The sequence below is a fragment of the Pelodiscus sinensis genome, chromosome 13 (genome assembly GCF_052426305.1).
Source record: "Pelodiscus sinensis isolate ZL-2025 chromosome 13, ASM5242630v1, whole genome shotgun sequence".
Lineage (NCBI taxonomy): Eukaryota > Metazoa > Chordata > Testudines > Trionychidae > Pelodiscus > Pelodiscus sinensis.
In genome coordinates this window covers 1,564,956-1,583,463 of record NC_143064.1, presented here as the reverse complement: position 1 = coordinate 1,583,463, position 18,508 = coordinate 1,564,956, and the positions used below count along the sequence as shown (strand labels likewise).

The window sequence follows — 18,508 nt, the reverse complement described above, 5'->3', positions numbered from 1 at the left end:
CCGGCACCGCTGGGACGTGTGCTTCTCTCCCAGCTCCGGTGCGGAGAGATTCTACCCTTCCGGCTTCCCCAGCTCTCCGGCGCCCTCATCCGTAGCACGTCAGAACACAAGCACGGCCCACTGAGTCAGGCCAGCCCAGCCCTGTCTGCTGAACGGAACATGGGATTCGCAAGTGAACCCGTCGGCTGCTCCCAGCTTCTGGCGGAGGTTTAGGGGCGCCCAGAGAAGGGGCTTTCATTCCTGCCCACCCTGGCTAACAGCCATCGATGGATCTGTCCTCCATGAACCTCTCAAGTTCTCTTTTGACCCTGTTATAGTTTTGGCCTTCGCAATGTCCCTTGGCAAGGAGTTCCACAGGCTGACCGTGCAGCATGTAAATAGTATTTCCTTTTGTTTGTTTTAACTCTGTTTCCCGCTAATTTCATTGGGTTCTTAAGAACATGGGAACAGCCAGACTGGGTCAGACCAAGGTCCCTCTAGCCCAGGGTCCTGTCTGCCCACAGTGGCCAGTGCCAGGTGCCCCAGAGGGAGGGAACAGAGCAGGGAACCATCCAGTGGTCCCTCCCCTGTCGCCCATTCCCAGCCTCTGGCAAAATCTTGTGGTTTTGGAAAGGATTAACAGCACTTCCTTATTCACGGTCTCTAACCCAGCCATAATTGTAGAGCTCTCTCCTGCATCTCCCCATCTTCGCCTTTCCCGAGCTGAAGAGTCTTGTTAACAGCGCCTCCCAGAGGCTGTTCCAGATCCCGGGTTGGTTTACCCCTTTCCAACCCAAATATTCCTTTCCTGAGACGGGACGACTGGAGCAGCCTGCAGGATTCAAGGTGGGGGTGCACACGGAGTTCATGTCCTAGTCTCTGTCCCTTTCCCATTGGTTCCCATCCTTCTGTTTGCTTCCTTGACGGCCGCTGCCCATGGACCAGTTTTCCGGGATCTCCGGTCTCTCTTGAGGGACAGCAGCTAGTTCAGATCCATCGTGTTACGGGTGCAGCGGGGCTGTGCTCTCCAGGTGCAATGCTTTGTGCTTCTCAGTGCTGAATTGCACCCCAGTCGCCCCGTTTTACGAGCCCCTTTGTGACTCTGCAGTCTCCTTTGGACTTCTCTCTCTGGGGCTGCGTCTAGACTGCAAGCAGAGTTTTCGAAAGGGAGTCGAGACGCTCTCTTGGAAAAGCACCGTTTGCATTCAATAGCGTTTTTTTCAAAAGAGCACTTTCGACAAAAGGCGTTATTCCCCGTAAAACGAGGTTTACTGCGATCGAAAAAACTGCCGCGCTCTTTCGATTTGCTTTTGAAAGAACGCAGCTGCAGTCTAGATGCAGGGGAAGTTTTTTCACAAAGACCCTGTAGTCATGACACACCCTGGAGTAACTGTGTGGTATTTCCACCTTGCGGCTTACCCCTTTCTAATCTCCTACGCTGTCCCAGCCCAGGGACGGAGCCGGGAGCGTGGCCGGGCCGTGGCCTCGTCCCCAACAGAGGAGTTAAAGGAGGGATGCCCAGGGAATGGAAACGGGGTTTTGCTTCGGCGGATGCGGCTCTGCGAGTAAATTGCCCCCTGCTGCCTCCCTGCTCCAGCACAGCTGGTTCCAGGCAATGCCAGTCGCTCTGCTGGGGAAGCACTGAGTGATGACAGCTGCCAGACCCTTCTCTCCTCCCTCCCCTTGTGCCATCTCAGCCATCGCTCCTGCCACTGTCCCGTGGGCTCGGCTCGCCAAGGCCCCGACAGACAGGCTGTGACGCCGAGGGTCTGCACCAGGGCAGAGGAGAAAATGAGCCTAGGAGGGAAGCAGGAATGATGTGAAGTTTTCTCCCCCCTGGAAACGCCATTTGCTGCTGCCTGCTAGTTCTCCTGATTCGGGCTCTCGGGCTGTAGCTGCTTCTGACCACAAGCATGTGGGGGATGCGGTGAGAGCGTCCCCCCAGGAAGGAGTGCTGCTCTCCCTGGGGGGACGTGGCAGAGCGGGGAGAGCGTGCTGCAGTCGGGGGCTAGTCGGTTGCCTTCCAGTCGTGTTGCATTCTTAGCCCTTTGGTGTTTGCGTCCCATGAACTTTGTGTGGAGCAAGAATGTCCCAGACCCAGGGGCTCCGAGGGCATATGCCCGTTGGGTGAGTTGTAACCTGGACTGCGCACGTGCCTGTCCCTCCAGTCAGGGCCCAGACGCGGTAAAGGTGACCCGTCAATCCAAGCGAAAGCAGCCGAGGCCTCTCAGATTTTAGAGCGGACGTATCTGTAGCAAGCACCCTGGGCTATCGACTAATCCCCCGTACGAAGCAAACCGAAGCACGTGAACTGTTTGCAGGCCATTTCGGAACCACAGCCACCGGGGCTAGGCATGGAGGAACTGCCGGCTGGCGTCGGGCCTGAGCTCCCTCTCGCCCACCGTTGTATCTCCCACTGCCATCAGCCCGAGGCTCCAGGGGAAAAGAGCAGGAACCGCTCAGGAGCCGAGGGGGGTGCACTGGTCCCTCACAGGTCTCAGTAGTAAGATGCTGGCTTACCCCTGAAGCTGGGCGTCTACTATCCCTGCCACCGGTTTTGTTACAATTACTGACACCTGGGGCTGTTGTGATCCATAGTCGAGTCCGGTTGCTTGAGGAGCTCTCTGAAGGTTTGGGTCTCAGTGACTGTGACGTCCCGTCCAATGACACAGTGTGTGCACGGCTCTCTCCTTTGATCAATTTTGAATTTACCACCTTTTGATCTTATTGACTGTCCCGTGTTCCTATGTGAGGAGCCAAGGAGAACCAAAAGCTCCCAATCTTCCTTTGGCAAACCATTTTATTTCATGTTTCCTCTTCTTACTCTCCGCGCTAGATGCCTTTCCAATCTGCCCTCCATGCCCCCAATTATTCTCTGCACTCTCCTTCCCCCTCCTCTAATTCTGCCATGTCCTTCGGCGTGGGGTGGCCTGCGTTTCACACACTGTCCAGAGGTGGCTGTGCCATTCAATTATATAATGCCTTTAGAATAGTTTGTCCAGGCTCCATCACATTCCTTATGCTTCCTAACATCGCTTGACCAGCTACATCAGTGGAATAAAGTGCTCTCAGAATTATTTACTCCACTATATTAACTAGTCCCTGTTAGTAAATCATGTAGAACATGTACAGAAGCTAAGTGCTAAGTATTATATATAAATCTCTTAAAAAGTTATTAATCCACTTTATTCACCTCAATAATATCATGCAGCAATGAGTTCCAGAGGTTAATTTTATAGTGCGTGTATATAACCCAAAAATAAGTGTCTTTTTCATTGTTGTAAATGTGCTGCCATTAAAGTCACAGAAAAGAAAACCAAAAGGACAAAGGAATTCTGGACTTTGGATTAAGCCCAGAGGAAAATGTGTTTGTCTTAATTGTAAGGGGGGATTGTGTTTGTGATTTCTCAGCTAGAGAGCCACAGGTACGGAGCCTGATTCTCAATATTAAGATGCAGGGTCAGATTTACACCTTACAAATCTTTGGTCCCTACCCCCAGACCCTGCTCCCTAGCCCCAGCTCTCTTTGTGCTGCACCCAGTTTTAGAGAGGTAAGTGCCCCTAGAACGCCGGCGCCCCCAGGTATGTGCCTTCCTGGGAAGATGATGGAGGCAAAGGTGGCTAAAGCCAGGGAGGAATCTCTGGGGGCGTAACACACTGTCTGTCTCTCCCCAGGTGAATGGCAGCGATGGCATGTTCAAGTACGAGGAGATTGTCTTGGAACGGGTAAGTGGACCGCCGAGCGCCCACGGCTGATAAGCAACCCCCCCCCCGCCCCCCGCTCTCTCCCACTCACTCCCCTCCCAGCTGCTGGCCCCGGGGCTGCCTGACACGTGCCTGGGGTCTCACGCCTGTGCGCGCACAGGTAGGTGGCATCTCCCCGTGTCTCCCATACACACGACGGAGAGACGCTCGAGTCCAAGATCAGCAGCAGGCCCGGGAAGTCGTCTCTGCCCTTTCCTGCCGCGGGGGCTCGCTGTGCCAGTGACATTAACCCGCACAGACAGCTTCCCGTAAACGGGCTTGGGACGGGGGCAGTTTCTGCCTGGGCCTTCTTGTCTCCCTGTGAGCCTGACGCCACCGAGCTAATGGCCTAGACTGTACCGAGAGGAGCTGAAATTAGCTCCCACACCGGAGCTTGTACCAGGACAAGCTGGGCCCCTGCATCCGCCGCCAGGTTGAGCCAGGCCTTGCGGCAGGTCCGAGGCCGTCCTGAGTCCCGGCGCCCGGCTCAGCCCTGTGACCCCCGCATGAGCAGTGGCAGGGAGGGGAGAAGAGAGGCTGCCCTTGAGCAAAGCGGGGGGCTCCCTCCAGCCTGGGCAGGCCCCAGGGGGACTGGTTTCCTCAGCTCCTGGTAGCTCTGCTGATGGCCATAGGGTCTGCCCCAGTGCTCGGGAGCATCGAACCGCCCCGCCCCGGAGCACGAGGGAGGGGCCGACAGGACGCGCGCTGCCTGTGAGGAAGCAAGTCGCCTGTTCTGAGGAGTGGGCCTGTGCAGGCCCCGTGACGCAGACCGATGCCAGAGCCCTGCTAGCTCCCCCCCCACCGCTCGCCCAGACCCCCAGAGCCCTGCTAGCTCCCCCACCACCGCTCGCCCAAGCCCCCAGAGTCCCGCTAGCTCCCCCCCACCGCTCGCCCAGGCCCCCAGAGCCCTGCTAGCTCCCCCCCACCGCTCGCCCAGGCCCCCAGAGCCCTGCTAGCTCCCCCCCACCGCTCGCCCAGGCCCCCAGAGCCCTGCTAGCTCCCCCCCCACCGCTCGCCCAGGCCCCCAGAGCCCTGCTAGCTCCCCCCCCACCGCTCGCCCAGGCCCCCAGAGCCCTGCTAGCTGCCCCCCACCGCTCGCCCAGGCCCCCAGAGCCCTGCTAGCTCCCCCCCACCGCTCGCCCAGGCCCCCAGAGCCCTGCTAGCTGCCCCCCACCGCTCGCCCAGGCCCCCAGAGCCCTGCTAGCTGCCCCCCACCGCTCGCCCAGGCCCCCAGAGCCCTGCTAGCTCCCCCCCACCGCTCGCCCAGGCCCCCAGAGCCCTGCTAGCTCCCCCCCCACCGCTCGCCCAGGCCCCCAGAGCCCTGCTAGCTGCCCCCCACCGCTCGCCCAGGCCCCCAGAGCCCTGCTAGCTCCCCCCCACCGCTCGCCCAGGCCCCCAGAGCCCTGCTAGCTGCCCCCCACCGCTCGCCCAGGCCCCCAGAGCCCTGCTAGCTCCCCCCCCACCGCTCGCCCAGACCCCCAGAGCCCTGCTAGCTCCCCCCCACCGCTCGCCCAGGCCCCCAGAGCCCTGCTAGCTGCCCCCCACCGCTCGCCCAGGCCCCCAGAGCCCTGCTAGCTCCCCCCCCACCGCTCGCCCAGGCCCCCAGAGCCCTGCTAGCTCCCCCCCCACCGCTCGCCCAGGCCCCCAGAGCCCTGCTAGCTGCCCCCCCACCGCTCGCCCAGGCCCCCAGAGCCCTGCTAGCTCCCCCCCACCGCTCGCCCAGACCCCCAGAGCCCTGCTAGCTCCCCCCCACCGCTCGCCCAGGCCCCCAGAGCCCTGCTAGCTCCCCCCCACCGCTCGCCCAGGCCCCCAGAGCCCTGCTAGCTGCCCCCCACCGCTCGCCCAGGCCCCCAGAGCCCTGCTAGCTCCCCCCCACCGCTCGCCCAGGCCCCCAGAGCCCTGCTAGCTCCCCCCCACCGCTCGCCCAGGCCCCCAGAGTCCTGCTAGCTCCCCCCCCACCGCTCGCCCAGACCCCCAGAGCCCTGCTAGCTCCCCCCCACCGCTCGCCCAGGCCCCCAGAGCCCTGCTAGCTCCCCCCCACCGCTCGCCCAGGCCCCCAGAGCCCTGCTAGCTCCCCCCCACCGCTCGCCCAGGCCCCCAGAGCCCTGCTAGCTCCCCCCCACCGCTCGCCCAAGCCCCCAGAGTCCCGCTAGCTCCCCCCCACCGCTCGCCCAGGCCCCCAGAGCCCTGCTAGCTGCCCCCCCACCGCTCGCCCAGGCCCCCAGAGTCCCGCTAGCTCCCCCCCACCGCTCGCCCAGGCCCCCAGAGCCCTGCTAGCTGCCCCCCACCGCTCGCCCAGGCCCCCAGAGCCCTGCTAGCTCCCCCCCCACCGCTCGCCCAGGCCCCCAGAGTCCCGCTAGCTGCCCCCCCACCGCTCGCCCAGGCCCCCAGAGTCCCGCTAGCTGCCCCCCACCGCTCGCCCAGGCCCCCAGAGTCCTGCTAGCTCCCCCCCACCGCTCGCCCAGACCCCCAGAGCCCTGCTAGCTCCCCCCCACCGCTTGCCCAGACCCCCAGAGCCCTGCTAGCTCCCCCCCCACCGCTCGCCCAAGCCCCCAGAGTCCTGCTAGCTGCCCCCCCACCGCTCGCCCAGGCCCCCAGAGTCCTGCTAGCTGCCCCCCCACCGCTCGCCCAGGCCCCCAGAGCCCTGCTAGCTGCCCCCCCACCGCTCGCCCAGGCCCCCAGAGCCCTGCTAGCTCCCCCCCACCGCTCGCCCAGGCCCCCAGAGTCCCGCTAGCTCCCCCCACCGCTCGCCCAGGCCCCCAGAGTCCTGCTAGCTGCCCCCTCACCGCTCGCCCAGGCCCCCAGAGTCCTGCTAGCTCCCCCCCACCGCTCGCCCAGGCCCCCAGAGTCCTGCTAGCTCCCCCCCACCGCTCACCCAGGCCCCCAGAGTCCTGCTAGCTCCCCCCCACCGCTCGCCCAGGCCCCCAGAGTCCTGCTAGCTCCCCCCCACCGCTCGCCCAGACCCCCAGAGCCCTGCTAGCTCCCCCCCACCGCTCGCCCAGGCCCCCAGAGTCCTGCTAGCTCCCCCCCACCGCTCGCCCAGGCCCCCAGAGTCCTGCTAGCTCCCCCCCACCGCTCGCCCAGGCCCCCAGAGTCCTGCTAGCTCCCCCCCACCGCTCGCCCAGGCCCCCAGAGTCCTGCTAGCTGCCCCCCACCGCTCGCCCAGACCCCCAGAGTCCCGCTAGCTCCCCCCCACCGCTCGCCCAGGCCCCCAGAGTCCTGCTAGCTCCCCCCCACCGCTCGCCCAGGCCCCCAGAGTCCTGCTAGCTGCCCCCCCACCGCTCGCCCAGACCCCCAGAGCCCTGCTAGCTCCCCCCCACCGCTCGCCCAGACCCCCAGAGTCCTGCTAGCTCCCCCCCACCGCTCGCCCAGGCCCCCAGAGTCCTGCTAGCTCCCCCCCACCGCTCGCCCAGACCCCCAGAGTCCTGCTAGCTGCCCCCCCACCGCTCGCCCAGGCCCCCAGAGTCCCGCTAGCTCCCCCCACTGCTCGCCCAGGCCCCCAGAGCCCTGCTAGCTCCCCCCCACTGCTCGCCCAGGCCCCCAGAGCCCTGCTAGCTGCCCCCCCACTGCTCGCCCAGACCCCCAGAGCCCTGCTAGCTGCCCCCCCACTGCTCGCCCAGACCCCCAGAGTCCTGCTAGCTGCCCCCCCACCGCTCGCCCAGGCCCCCAGAGTCCCGCTAGCTCCCCCCACTGCTCGCCCAGGCCCCCAGAGCCCTGCTAGCTCCCCCCCACCGCTCGCCCAGGCCCCCAGAGTCCCGCTAGCTGCCCCCCACCGCTCGCCCAGGCCCCCAGAGCCCTGCTAGCTGCCCCCCCACTGCTCGCCCAGACCCCCAGAGTCCTGCTAGCTGCCCCCCCACTGCTCGCCCAGACCCCCAGAGTCCTGCTAGCTGCCCCCCCACTGCTCGCCCAGGCCCCCAGAGCCCTGCTAGCTGCCCCCCCACTGCTCGCCCAGACCCCCAGAGCCCTGCTAGCTGCCCCCCCACTGCTCGCCCAGACCCCCAGAGTCCTGCTAGCTGCCCCCCCACTGCTCGCCCAGGCCCCCAGAGCCCTGCTAGCTGCCCCCCCACTGCTCGCCCAGACCCCCAGAGCCCTGCTAGCTGCCCCCCACCGCTCGCCCAGACCCCCAGAGCCCTGCTAGCTGCCCCCCACCGCTCGCCCAGACCCCCAGAGTCCCGCTAGCTCCCCCCCACCGCTCGCCCAGACCCCCAGAGCCCTGCTAGCTCCCCCCCACCGCTCGCCCAGGCCCCCAGAGTCCTGCTAGCTGCCCCCCCACCGCTCGCCCAGACCCCCAGAGTCCTGCTAGCTCCCCCCACCGCTCACCCAGACCCCCAGAGTCCTGCTAGCTCCCCCCCACCGCTCGCCCAGACCCCCAGAGTCCTGCTAGCTCCCCCCCACCGCTCGCCCAGACCCCCAGAGTCCTGCTAGCTCCCCCCCACCGCTCGCCCAGACCCCCAGAGTCCTGCTAGCTCCCCCTCACCGCTCGCCCAGGCCCCCAGAGTCCTGCTAGCTCCCCCCCACCGCTCGCCCAGGCCCCCAGAGTCCTGCTAGCTCCCCCCCACCGCTCGCCCAGGCCCCCAGAGCCCTGCTAGCTCCCCCCCACCGCTCGCCCAGGCCCCCAGAGTCCTGCTAGCTGCCCCCCACCGCTCGCCCAGGCCCCCAGAGTCCTGCTAGCTGCCCCCCCACCGCTCGCCCAGGCCCCCAGAGTCCTGCTAGCTGCCCCCCACCGCTCGCCCAGGCCCCCAGAGTCCTGCTAGCTGCCCCCCCACCGCTCACCCAGGCCCCCAGAGTCCTGCTAGCTGCCCCCCACCGCTCGCCCAGACCCCCAGAGTCCTGCTAGCTCCCCCCCACCGCTCGCCCAGACCCCCAGAGTCCTGCTAGCTCCCCCCCACCGCTCGCCCAGACCCCCAGAGTCCTGCTAGCTCCCCCCACCGCTCGCCCAGACCCCCAGAGTCCTGCTAGCTCCCCCCCACCGCTCGCCCAGGCCCCCAGAGTCCTGCTAGCTCCCCCCCACCGCTCGCCCAGACCCCCAGAGTCCTGCTAGCTGCCCCCCCACCGCTCGCCCAGGCCCCCAGAGTCCCGCTAGCTCCCCCCCACCGCTTGCCCAGGCCCCCAGAGTCCTGCTAGCTCCCCCCCACTGCTCGCCCAGACCCCCAGAGTCCCGCTAGCTGCCCCCCCACCGCTCGCCCAGGCCCCCAGAGTCCCGCTAGCTCCCCCCCACCGCTCGCCCAGGCCCCCAGAGCCCTGCTAGCTCCCCCCCACTGCTCGCCCAGGCCCCTAGAGTCCTGCTAGCTGCCCCCCACCGCTCGCCCAGGCCCCCAGAGCTCTGCTAGCTGCCCCCCCACCGCTCGCCCAGGCCCCCAGAGCCCTGCTAGCTCCCCCCCCACCGCTCGCCCAGGCCCCCAGAGCCCTGCTAGCTCCCCCCCACCGCTCGCCCAGGCCCCCAGAGTCCTGATAGCTGCCCCCCCACCGCTCGCCCAGGCCCCCAGAGCCCTGCTAGCTCCCCCCCACCGCTCGCCCAGGCCCCCAGAGCCCTGCTAGCTCCCCCCCCACCGCTCGCCCAGGCCCCCAGAGTCCTGCTAGCTCCCCCCCACCGCTCGCCCAGGCCCCCAGAGCCCTGCTAGCTCCCCCCCCACCGCTCGCCCAGGCCCCCAGAGTCCTGATAGCTGCCCCCCCACCGCTCGCCCAGGCCCCCAGAGTCCTGCTAGCTCCCCCCCACCGCTCGCCCAGGCCCCCAGAGTCCTGCTAGCTGCCCCCCCACCGCTCGCCCAGACCCCCAGAGTCCTGCTAGCTCCCCCCCACCGCTCGCCCAGGCCCCCAGAGTCCTGCTAGCTCCCCCCCCACCGCTCGCCCAGGCCCCCAGAGTCCTGCTAGCTCCCCCCCACCGCTCGCCCAGGCCCCCAGAGTCCCGCTAGCTCCCCCCCACCGCTCGCCCAGACCCCCAGAGTCCTGCTAGCTCCCCCCCACCGCTCGCCCAGGCCCCCAGAGCCCTGCTAGCTCCCCCCCCACCGCTCGCCCAGACCCCCAGAGTCCCGCTAGCTCCCCCCCACCGCTCGCCCAGACCCCCAGAGTCCCGCTAGCTCCCCCCCACCGCTCGCCCAGACCCCCAGAGTCCTGCTAGCTGCCCCCCCACCGCTCGCCCAGGCCCCCAGAGTCCCGCTAGCTGCCCCCCACCGCTCGCCCAGGCCCCCAGAGCCCTGCTAGCTCCCCCCCACCGCTCACCCAGGCCCCCAGAGTCCCGCTAGCTGCCCCCCCACCGCTCGCCCAGGCCCCCAGAGCCCTGCTAGCTCCCCCCCACCGCTCACCCAGGCCCCCAGAGCCCTGCTAGCTGCCTCCCCACCGCTCGCCCAGGCCCCCAGAGCCCTGCTAGCTCCCCCCCACCGCTCGCCCAGGCCCCCAGAGTCCCGCTAGCTGCCCCCCCACTGCTCGCCCAGGCCCCCAGAGTCCTGCTAGCTCCCCCCCACCGCTCACCCAGGCCCCCAGAGTCCTGCTAGCTCCCCCCCACCGCTCGCCCAGGCCCCCAGAGTCCTGCTAGCTCCCCCCCACCGCTCGCCCAGGCCCCCAGAGCCCTGCTAGCTGCCCCCCCACTGCTCGCCCAGGCCCCCAGAGTCCTGCTAGCTCCCCCCACCGCTCGCCCAGGCCCCCAGAGCCCTGCTAGCTGCCCCCCACCGCTCGCCCAGGCCCCCAGAGTCCTGCTAGCTCCCCCCCACCGCTCGCCCAGGCCCCCAGAGTCCTGCTAGCTGCCCCCCACCGCTCGCCCAGGCCCCCAGAGTCCTGCTAGCTGCCCCCCACCGCTCGCCCAGACCCCCAGAGCCCTGCTAGCTCCCCCCCACCGCTCGCCCAGACCCCCAGAGTCCCGCTAGCTCCCCCCCACCGCTCGCCCAGGCCCCCAGAGTCCTGCTAGCTCCCCCCCACCGCTCGCCCAGGCCCCCAGAGTCCTGCTAGCTGCCCCCCCACCGCTCGCCCAGACCCCCAGAGTCCTGCTAGCTCCCCCCCACCGCTCGCCCAGGCCCCCAGAGTCCTGCTAGCTCCCCCCCACCGCTCGCCCAGACCCCCAGAGTCCTGCTAGCTCCCCCCCCACCGCTCGCCCAGACCCCCAGAGTCCTGCTAGCTCCCCCCCACCGCTCGCCCAGACCCCCAGAGTCCCGCTAGCTGCCCCCCCACCGCTCGCCCAGGCCCCCAGAGTCCTGCTAGCTGCCCCCCCACCGCTCGCCCAGGCCCCCAGAGTCCCGCTAGCTCCCCCCCACCGCTCGCCCAGACCCCCAGAGCCCTGCTAGCTCCCCCCCACCGCTCGCCCAGGCCCCCAGAGTCCCGCTAGCTCCCCCCCACCGCTCGCCCAGACCCCCAGAGTCCTGCTAGCTGCCCCCCACCGCTCGCCCAGGCCCCCAGAGTCCCGCTAGCTGCCCCCCACCGCTCGCCCAGGCCCCCAGAGTCCCGCTAGCTGCCCCCCCACTGCTCGCCCAGACCCCCAGAGTCCTGCTAGCTGCCCCCCCACTGCTCGCCCAGGCCCCCAGAGCCCTGCTAGCTGCCCCCCCACTGCTCGCCCAGACCCCCAGAGCCCTGCTAGCTGCCCCCCCACCGCTCGCCCAGACCCCCAGAGTCCTGCTAGCTGCCCCCCCACCGCTCGCCCAGACCCCCAGAGTCCTGCTAGCTGCCCCCCCACTGCTCGCCCAGACCCCCAGAGTCCTGCTAGCTGCCCCCCACCGCTCGCCCAGGCCCCCAGAGCCCTGCTAGCTGCCCCCCCACCGCTCGCCCAGACCCCCAGAGTCCTGCTAGCTCCCCCCCCACCGCTCGCCCAGGCCCCCAGAGCCCTGCTAGCTCCCCCCCACCGCTCGCCCAGGCCCCCAGAGCCCTGCTAGCTCCCCCCCCACCGCTCGCCCAGGCCCCCAGAGCCCTGCTAGCTCCCCCCCACCGCTCGCCCAGACCCCCAGAGTCCTGCTAGCTCCCCCCCACCGCTCGCCCAGGCCCCCAGAGTCCTGCTAGCTCCCCCCCACCGCTCGCCCAGACCCCCAGAGTCCTGCTAGCTCCCCCCCACCGCTCGCCCAGGCCCCCAGAGTCCCGCTAGCTCCCCCCCACCGCTCGCCCAGGCCCCCAGAGTCCTGCTAGCTGCCCCCCACCGCTCACCCAGGCCCCCAGAGTCCTGCTAGCTCCCCCCCCACCGCTCGCCCAGGCCCCCAGAGTCCTGCTAGCTGCCCCCCCACCGCTCGCCCAGGCCCCCAGAGTCCTGCTAGCTCCCCCCCCACCGCTCACCCAGGCCCCCAGAGTCCTGCTAGCTGCCCCCCCACCGCTCGCCCAGGCCCCCAGAGTCCTGCTAGCTCCCCCCCACCGCTCACCCAGACCCCCAGAGTCCTGCTAGCTGCCCCCCCACCGCTCGCCCAGGCCCCCAGAGTCCCGCTAGCTCCCCCCCACCGCTTGCCCAGGCCCCCAGAGTCCTGCTAGCTCCCCCACTGCTCGCCCAGGCCCCCAGAGTCCCGCTAGCTGCCCCCCACCGCTCGCCCAGGCCCCCAGAGTCCCGCTAGCTCCCCCCCACCGCTCGCCCAGGCCCCCAGAGTCCCGCTAGCTGCCCCCCCACCGCTCGCCCAGGCCCCCAGAGCCCTGCTAGCTCCCCCCCACCGCTCACCCAGGCCCCCAGAGTCCCGCTAGCTGCCCCCCCACCGCTCGCCCAGGCCCCCAGAGCCCTGCTAGCTCCCCCCCACCGCTCGCCCAGGCCCCCAGAGTCCTGCTAGCTGCCTCCCCACCGCTCGCCCAGGCCCCCAGAGCCCTGCTAGCTGCCCCCCACCGCTCGCCCAGGCCCCCAGAGTCCCGCTAGCTGCCCCCCCACTGCTCGCCCAGGCCCCCAGAGTCCTGCTAGCTGCCCCCCCACCGCTCGCCCAGGCCCCCAGAGTCCTGCTAGCTCCCCCCGCTGCTCACCCAGGCCCCCAGAGCCCTGCTAGCTGCCCCCCACCGCTCGCCCAGGCCCCCAGAGTCCCGCTAGCTCCCCCCCACCGCTCGCCCAGGCCCCCAGAGTCCTGCTAGCTCCCCCCCGCTGCTCACCCAGGCCCCCAGAGTCCTGCTAGCTGCCCCCCCACCGCTCACCCAGACCCCCAGAGTCCTGCTAGCTCCCCCCCACCGCTCGCCCAGGCCCCCAGAGTCCTGCTAGCTGCCCCCCCACCGCTCGCCCAGACCCCCAGAGTCCTGCTAGCTGCCCCCCCACCGCTCGCCCAGGCCCCCAGAGTCCTGCTAGCCACCTCCCCACCGCTCACCCAGGCCCCCAGAGTCCTGCTAGCCACCTCCCCACCGCTCACCTAGGCCCCCAGAGTCCTGCTAGCCACCTCCCCACAGCTCACCCAGACCCCCAGAGTCCTGCTAGCCACCTCCCCACAGCTCACCCAGACCCCCAGAGTCCTGCTAGCCACCTCCCCACCGCTCACCCAGGCCCCCAGAGTCCTGCTAGCCACCTCCCCACCGCTCACCCAGGCCCCCAGAGTCCTGCTAGCCACCTCCCCACCGCTCACCCAGACCCCCAGAGTCCTGCTAGCCACCTCCCCACCGCTCACCCAGGCCCCCAGAGTCCTGCTAGCCACCTCCCCACCGCTCACCCAGACCCCCAGAGTCCTGCTAGCCACCTCCCCACCGCTCACCCAGGCCCCCAGAGTCCTGCTAGCCACCTCCCCACCGCTCACCCAGGCCCCCAGAGTCCTGCTAGCCACCTCCCCACCGCTCACCCAGGCCCCCAGAGTCCTGCTAGCCACCTCCCCACCGCTCACCCAGACCCCCAGAGTCCTGCTAGCCACCTCCCCACAGCTCACCCAGGCCCCCAGAGTCCTGCTAGCCACCTCCCCACTGCTCACCTAGGCCCCCAGAGTCCTGCTAGCCACCTCCCCACCGCTCACCCAGGCCCCCAGAGTCCTGCTAGCCACCTCCCCACCGCTCACCCAGGCCCCCAGAGTCCTGCTAGCCACCTCCCCACTGCTCACCCAGGCCCCCAGAGTCCTGCTAGCCACCTCCCCACCGCTCACCCAGACCCCCAGAGTCCTGCTAGCCACCTCCCCACCGCTCACCCAGGCCCCCAGAGTCCTGCTAGCCACCTCCCCACTGCTCACCCAGGCCCCCAGAGTCCTGCTAGCCACCTCCCCACAGCTCACCCAGGCCCCCAGAGTCCTGCTAGCCACCTCCCCACTGCTCACCCAGGCCCCCAGAGTCCTGCTAGCCACCTCCCCACCGCTCACCCAGGCCCCCAGAGTCCTGCTAGCCACCTCCCCACTGCTCACCCAGGCCCCCAGAGTCCTGCTAGCCACCTCCCCACCGCTCACCCAGACCCCCAGAGTCCTGCTAGCCACCTCCCCACAGCTCACCCAGGCCCCCAGAGTCCTGCTAGCCACCTCCCCACTGCTCACCCAGGCCCCCAGAGTCCTGCTAGCCACCTCCCCACCGCTCACCCAGACCCCCAGAGTCCTGCTAGCCACCTCCCCACCGCTCACCCAGGCCCCCAGAGTCCTGCTAGCCACCTCCCCACCGCTCACCCAGGCCCCCAGAGTCCTGCTAGCCACCTCCCCACCGCTCACCCAGACCCCCAGAGTCCTGCTAGCCACCTCCCCACCGCTCACCCAGGCCCCCAGAGTCCTGCTAGCCACCTCCCCACCGCTCACCCAGACCCCCAGAGTCCTGCTAGCCACCTCCCCACCGCTCACCCAGGCCCCCAGAGTCCTGCTAGCCACCTCCCCACCGCTCACCCAGACCCCCAGAGTCCCGCTAGCTGCCTCCCCACCGCTCACCCAGACCCCCAGAATCCCGCTAGCTGCCTCCCCGCTCCCGCCGCTCACCCAGGCCCCCAGAGTCCTGCTAGTTGCCCCCCCACCCCCGCCGCTCATCCAGGCCCACACACGCCCTGGCTCTCTCCCCGCACACAGGAGCCGCTGGCACTGTGGGCGGGTTTGGTCCTGCATCCCCCAGGCCGTGGCTGGGCTCAGCCTGTCGGCGTGGACGCTGCTTGTGGGAGGGAGAGCTCTGCAACCCGCTGTCCTCAGCCTGCGAGAGCCAGGGCGGCCTGGGGGATCCGGGTCCTGCCCCAGAGAGAACTGGCCCCCCGTGGGAAGGGCTGGCAGCCGTGGCGCCCTGGGGGAGGGGCCTGGCGTGGGAGTGGAGCCTCTCTGAGCAGCTCCCGTGCTCTGCTTCCCCAGGGGAACTCTGGCCTTGGCTTCAGCATCGCGGGGGGGATCGACAACCCCCACGTCCCCGACGACCCAGGGATATTCATCACCAAGATCATCCCTGGGGGCGCCGCGGCGATGGACGGCCGCCTGGGGTGAGTACCCGGCGCGGCCCTGGGCGGGGCAGCGGCTGCTGGGCGTGCGGCACGGCACCCCGGCGGCTCAGGGCTCCTCGCGGCCCCAGGCCAGTGCTCAAGGGTGGAAGGAGGGGCCTGAATTCCTGGCCGGGGCGGGCGGCTCAGGACAGAGCATTGGGGCAGGTTCTTTGAGAGGTCAGGCCGCCACCGCGCTCCGAGCCGGACCCACCCCGCCCCCCTCGCGCCGAAGGGCCCTCCCACGGGACCCTGCCCACGTCCGGTGGCCCCCGGCTGCGCTGTCAGCTCTACCCAGCCCCTGCACTGGGCCCGGCTCGCCTGGAGCTCTGGGACCCCCCCGGCCGCGCTGTCAGCTCTACCCAGCCCCTGCGCTGGGCCCGGCTCGCCTGGAGCTCTGGGAGCCCCCCGGCCGCGCTGTCAGCTCTTCCCAGCCCCTGCGCTGGGCCCGGCTCGCCTGGAGCTCTGGGACCCCCCCCCCGGCCGCGCTGTCAGCTCTTCCCAGCCCCTGCGCTGGGCCCGGCTCGCCTGGAGCTCTGGGACCCCCCCCCCGGCCGCGCTGTCAGCTCTTCCCAGCCCCTGCGCTGGGCCCGGCTCGCCTGGAGCTCTGGGAGCCCCCCGGCCGCGCTGTCAGCTCTTCCCAGCCCCTGCGCTGGGCCCGGCTCGCCTGGAGCTCTGGGACCCCCCCGGCCGCGCTGTCAGCTCTACCCAGCCCCTGCGCTGGGCCCGGCTCGCCTGGAGCTCTGGGACCCCCCCGGCCGCGCTGTCAGCTCTACCCAGCCCCTGCGCTGGGCCCGGCTCGCCTGGAGCTCTGGGACCCCCCCGGCCGCGCTGTCAGCTCTTCCCAGCCCCTGCACTGGGCCCGGCTCGCCTGGAGCTCTGGGACCCCCCCGGCCGCGCTGTCAGCTCTTCCCAGCCCCTGCACTGGGCCCGGCTCGCCTGGAGCTCTGGGACCCCCCCGGCCGCGCTGTCAGCTCTTCCCAGCCCCTGCACTGGGCCCGGCTCGCCTGGAGCTCTGGGACCCCCCCGGCCGCGCTGTCAGCTCTTCCCAGCCCCTGCACTGGGCCCGGCTCGCCTGGAGCTCTGGGACCCCCCCGGCCGCGCTGTCAGCTCTTCCCAGCCCCTGCGCTGGGCCCGGCTCGCCTGGAGCTCTGGGAGCCCCCCCGGCCGCGCTGTCAGCTCTACCCAGCCCCTGCGCTGGGCCCGGCTCGCCTGGAGCTCTGGGACCCCCCCGGCCGCGCTGTCAGCTCTACCCAGCCCCTGCGCTGGGCCCGGCTCGCCTGGAGCTCTGGGACCCCCCCCGGCCGCGCTGTCAGCTCTTCCCAGCCCCTGCGCTGGGCCCGGCTCGCCTGGAGCTCTGGGACCCCCCCGGCCGCGCTGTCAGCTCTTCCCAGCCCCTGCGCTGGGCCCGGCTCGCCTGGAGCTCTGGGAGCCCCCCGGCCGCGCTGTCAGCTCTTCCCAGCCCCTGCGCTGGGCCCGGCTCGCCTGGAGCTCTGGGAGCCCCCCGGCCGCGCTGTCAGCTCTTCCCAGCCCCTGCTCTGGGCCCGGCTCGCCTGGAGCTCTGGGAGCCCCCCGGCCGCGCTGTCAGCTCTTCCCAGCCCCTGCGCTGGGCCCGGCTCGCCTGGAGCTCTGGGACCCCCCCGGCCGCGCTGTCAGCTCTACCCAGCCCCTGCACTGGGCCCGGCTCGCCTGGAGCTCTGGGACCCCCCCGGCCGCGCTGTCAGCTCTTCCCAGCCCCTGCGCTGGGCCCGGCTCGCCTGGAGCTCTGGGAGCCCCCCGGCCGCGCTGTCAGCTCTACCCAGCCCCTGCGCTGGGCCCGGCTCGCCTGGAGCTCTGGGACCCCCCCGGCCGCGCTGTCAGCTCTACCCAGCCCCTGCGCTGGGCCCGGCTCGCCTGGAGCTCTGGGACCCCCCCGGCCGCGCTGTCAGCTCTTCCCAGCCCCTGCGCTGGGCCCGGCTCGCCTGGAGCTCTGGGAGCCCCCCGGCCGCGCTGTCAGCTCTTCCCAGCCCCTGCGCTGGGCCCGGCTCGCCTGGAGCTCTGGGACCCCCCCCCCCGGCCGCGCTGTCAGCTCTACCCAGCCCCTGCCCTGGGCCCGGCTCGCCTGGAGCTCTGGGAGCCCCCCCCGGCCGCGCTGTCAGCTCTACCCAGCCCCTGCGCTGGGCCCGGCTCGCCTGGAGCTCTGGGAGCCCCCCCGGCCGCGCTGTCAGCTCTACCCAGCCCCTGCACTGGGCCCGGCTCGCCTGGAGCTCTGGGAGCCCCCCGGCCGCGCTGTCAGCTCTACCCAGCCCCTGCACTGGGCCCGGCTCGCCTGGAGCTCTGGGACCCCCCCGGCCGCGCTGTCAGCTCTTCCCAGCCCCTGCGCTGGGCCCGGCTCGCCTGGAGCTCTGGGAGCCCCCCGGCCGCCCTGTCAGCTCTACCCAGCCCCTGCGCTGGGCCCGGCTCGCCTGGAGCTCTGGGAGCCCCCCCGGCCGCGCTGTCAGCTCTACCCAGCCCCTGCACTGGGCCCGGCTCGCCTGGAGCTCTGGGAGCCCCCCGGCCGCGCTGTCAGCTCTACCCAGCCCCTGCACTGGGCCCGGCTCGCCTGGAGCTCTGGGACCCCCCCGGCCGCGCTGTCAGCTCTTCCCAGCCCCTGCACTGGGCCCGGCTCGCCTGGAGCTCTGGGACCCCCCCGGCCGCGCTGTCAGCTCTTCCCAGCCCCTGCGCTGGGCCCGGCTCGCCTGGAGCTCTGGGAGCCCCCCGGCCGCGCTGTCAGCTCTTCCCAGCCCCTGCGCTGGGCCCGGCTCGCCTGGAGCTCTGGGAGCCCCCCCGGCCGCGCTGTCAGCTCTTCCCAGCCCCTGCGCTGGGCCCGGCTCGCCTGGAGCTCTGGGAGCCCCCCGGCTGCGCTGTCAGCTCTTCCCAGCCCCTGCACTGGGCCCGGCTCGCCTGGAGCTCTGGGACCCCCCCGGCCGCGCTGTCAGCTCTTCCCAGCCCCTGCGCTGGGCCCGGCTCGCCTGGAGCTCTGGGAGCCCCCCCGGCCGCGCTGTCAGCTCTACCCAGCCCCTGCGCTGGGCCCGGCTCGCCTGGAGCTCTGGGACCCCCCCGGCCGCGCTGTCAGCTCTTCCCAGCCCCTGCGCTGGGCCCGGCTCGCCTGGAGCTCTGGGAGCCCCCCCCCCCGGCCGCGCTGTCAGCTCTTCCCAGCCCCTGCGCTGGGCCCGGCTCGCCTGGAGCTCTGGGACCCCCCCCCCCCCCCGGCCGCGCTGTCAGCTCTACCCAGCCCCTGCACTGGGCCCGGCTCGCCTGGAGCTCTGGGACCCCCCGGCCGCGCTGTCAGCTCTACCCAGCCCCTGCACTGGGCCCGGCTAGCCTGGAGCTCTGGGAGCCCCCCCGGCCGCGCTGTCAGCTCTTCCCAGCCCCTGCACTGGGCCCGGCTCGCCTGGAGCTCTGGGACCCCCCCGGCCGCGCTGTCAGCTCTTCCCAGCCCCTGCGCTGGGCCCGGCTCGCCTGGAGCTCTGGGAGCCCCCCCGGCCG

The 18,508-nt window shown here is 70.7% G+C and overlaps 1 protein-coding gene across 5 annotated transcripts in view; it reads left to right on the top strand.

The window, feature by feature from the left end:
• The window catches only part of DLG3 (discs large MAGUK scaffold protein 3), a 183,511-nt gene that overhangs the window by 91,297 nt on the left and 73,706 nt on the right, over positions 1–18,508 (top strand). For all 5 annotated transcript variants that reach the window (XM_089781780.1, XM_089781778.1, XM_075917662.2 and 2 more), the window contains 2 exons: positions 3,655–3,705; positions 14,880–15,004. In XM_089781780.1, coding sequence (XP_089637906.1) covers positions 3,655–3,705; positions 14,880–15,004 — 176 coding nt within the window. The remainder of the gene's footprint in view (positions 1–3,654; positions 3,706–14,879; positions 15,005–18,508) is intronic.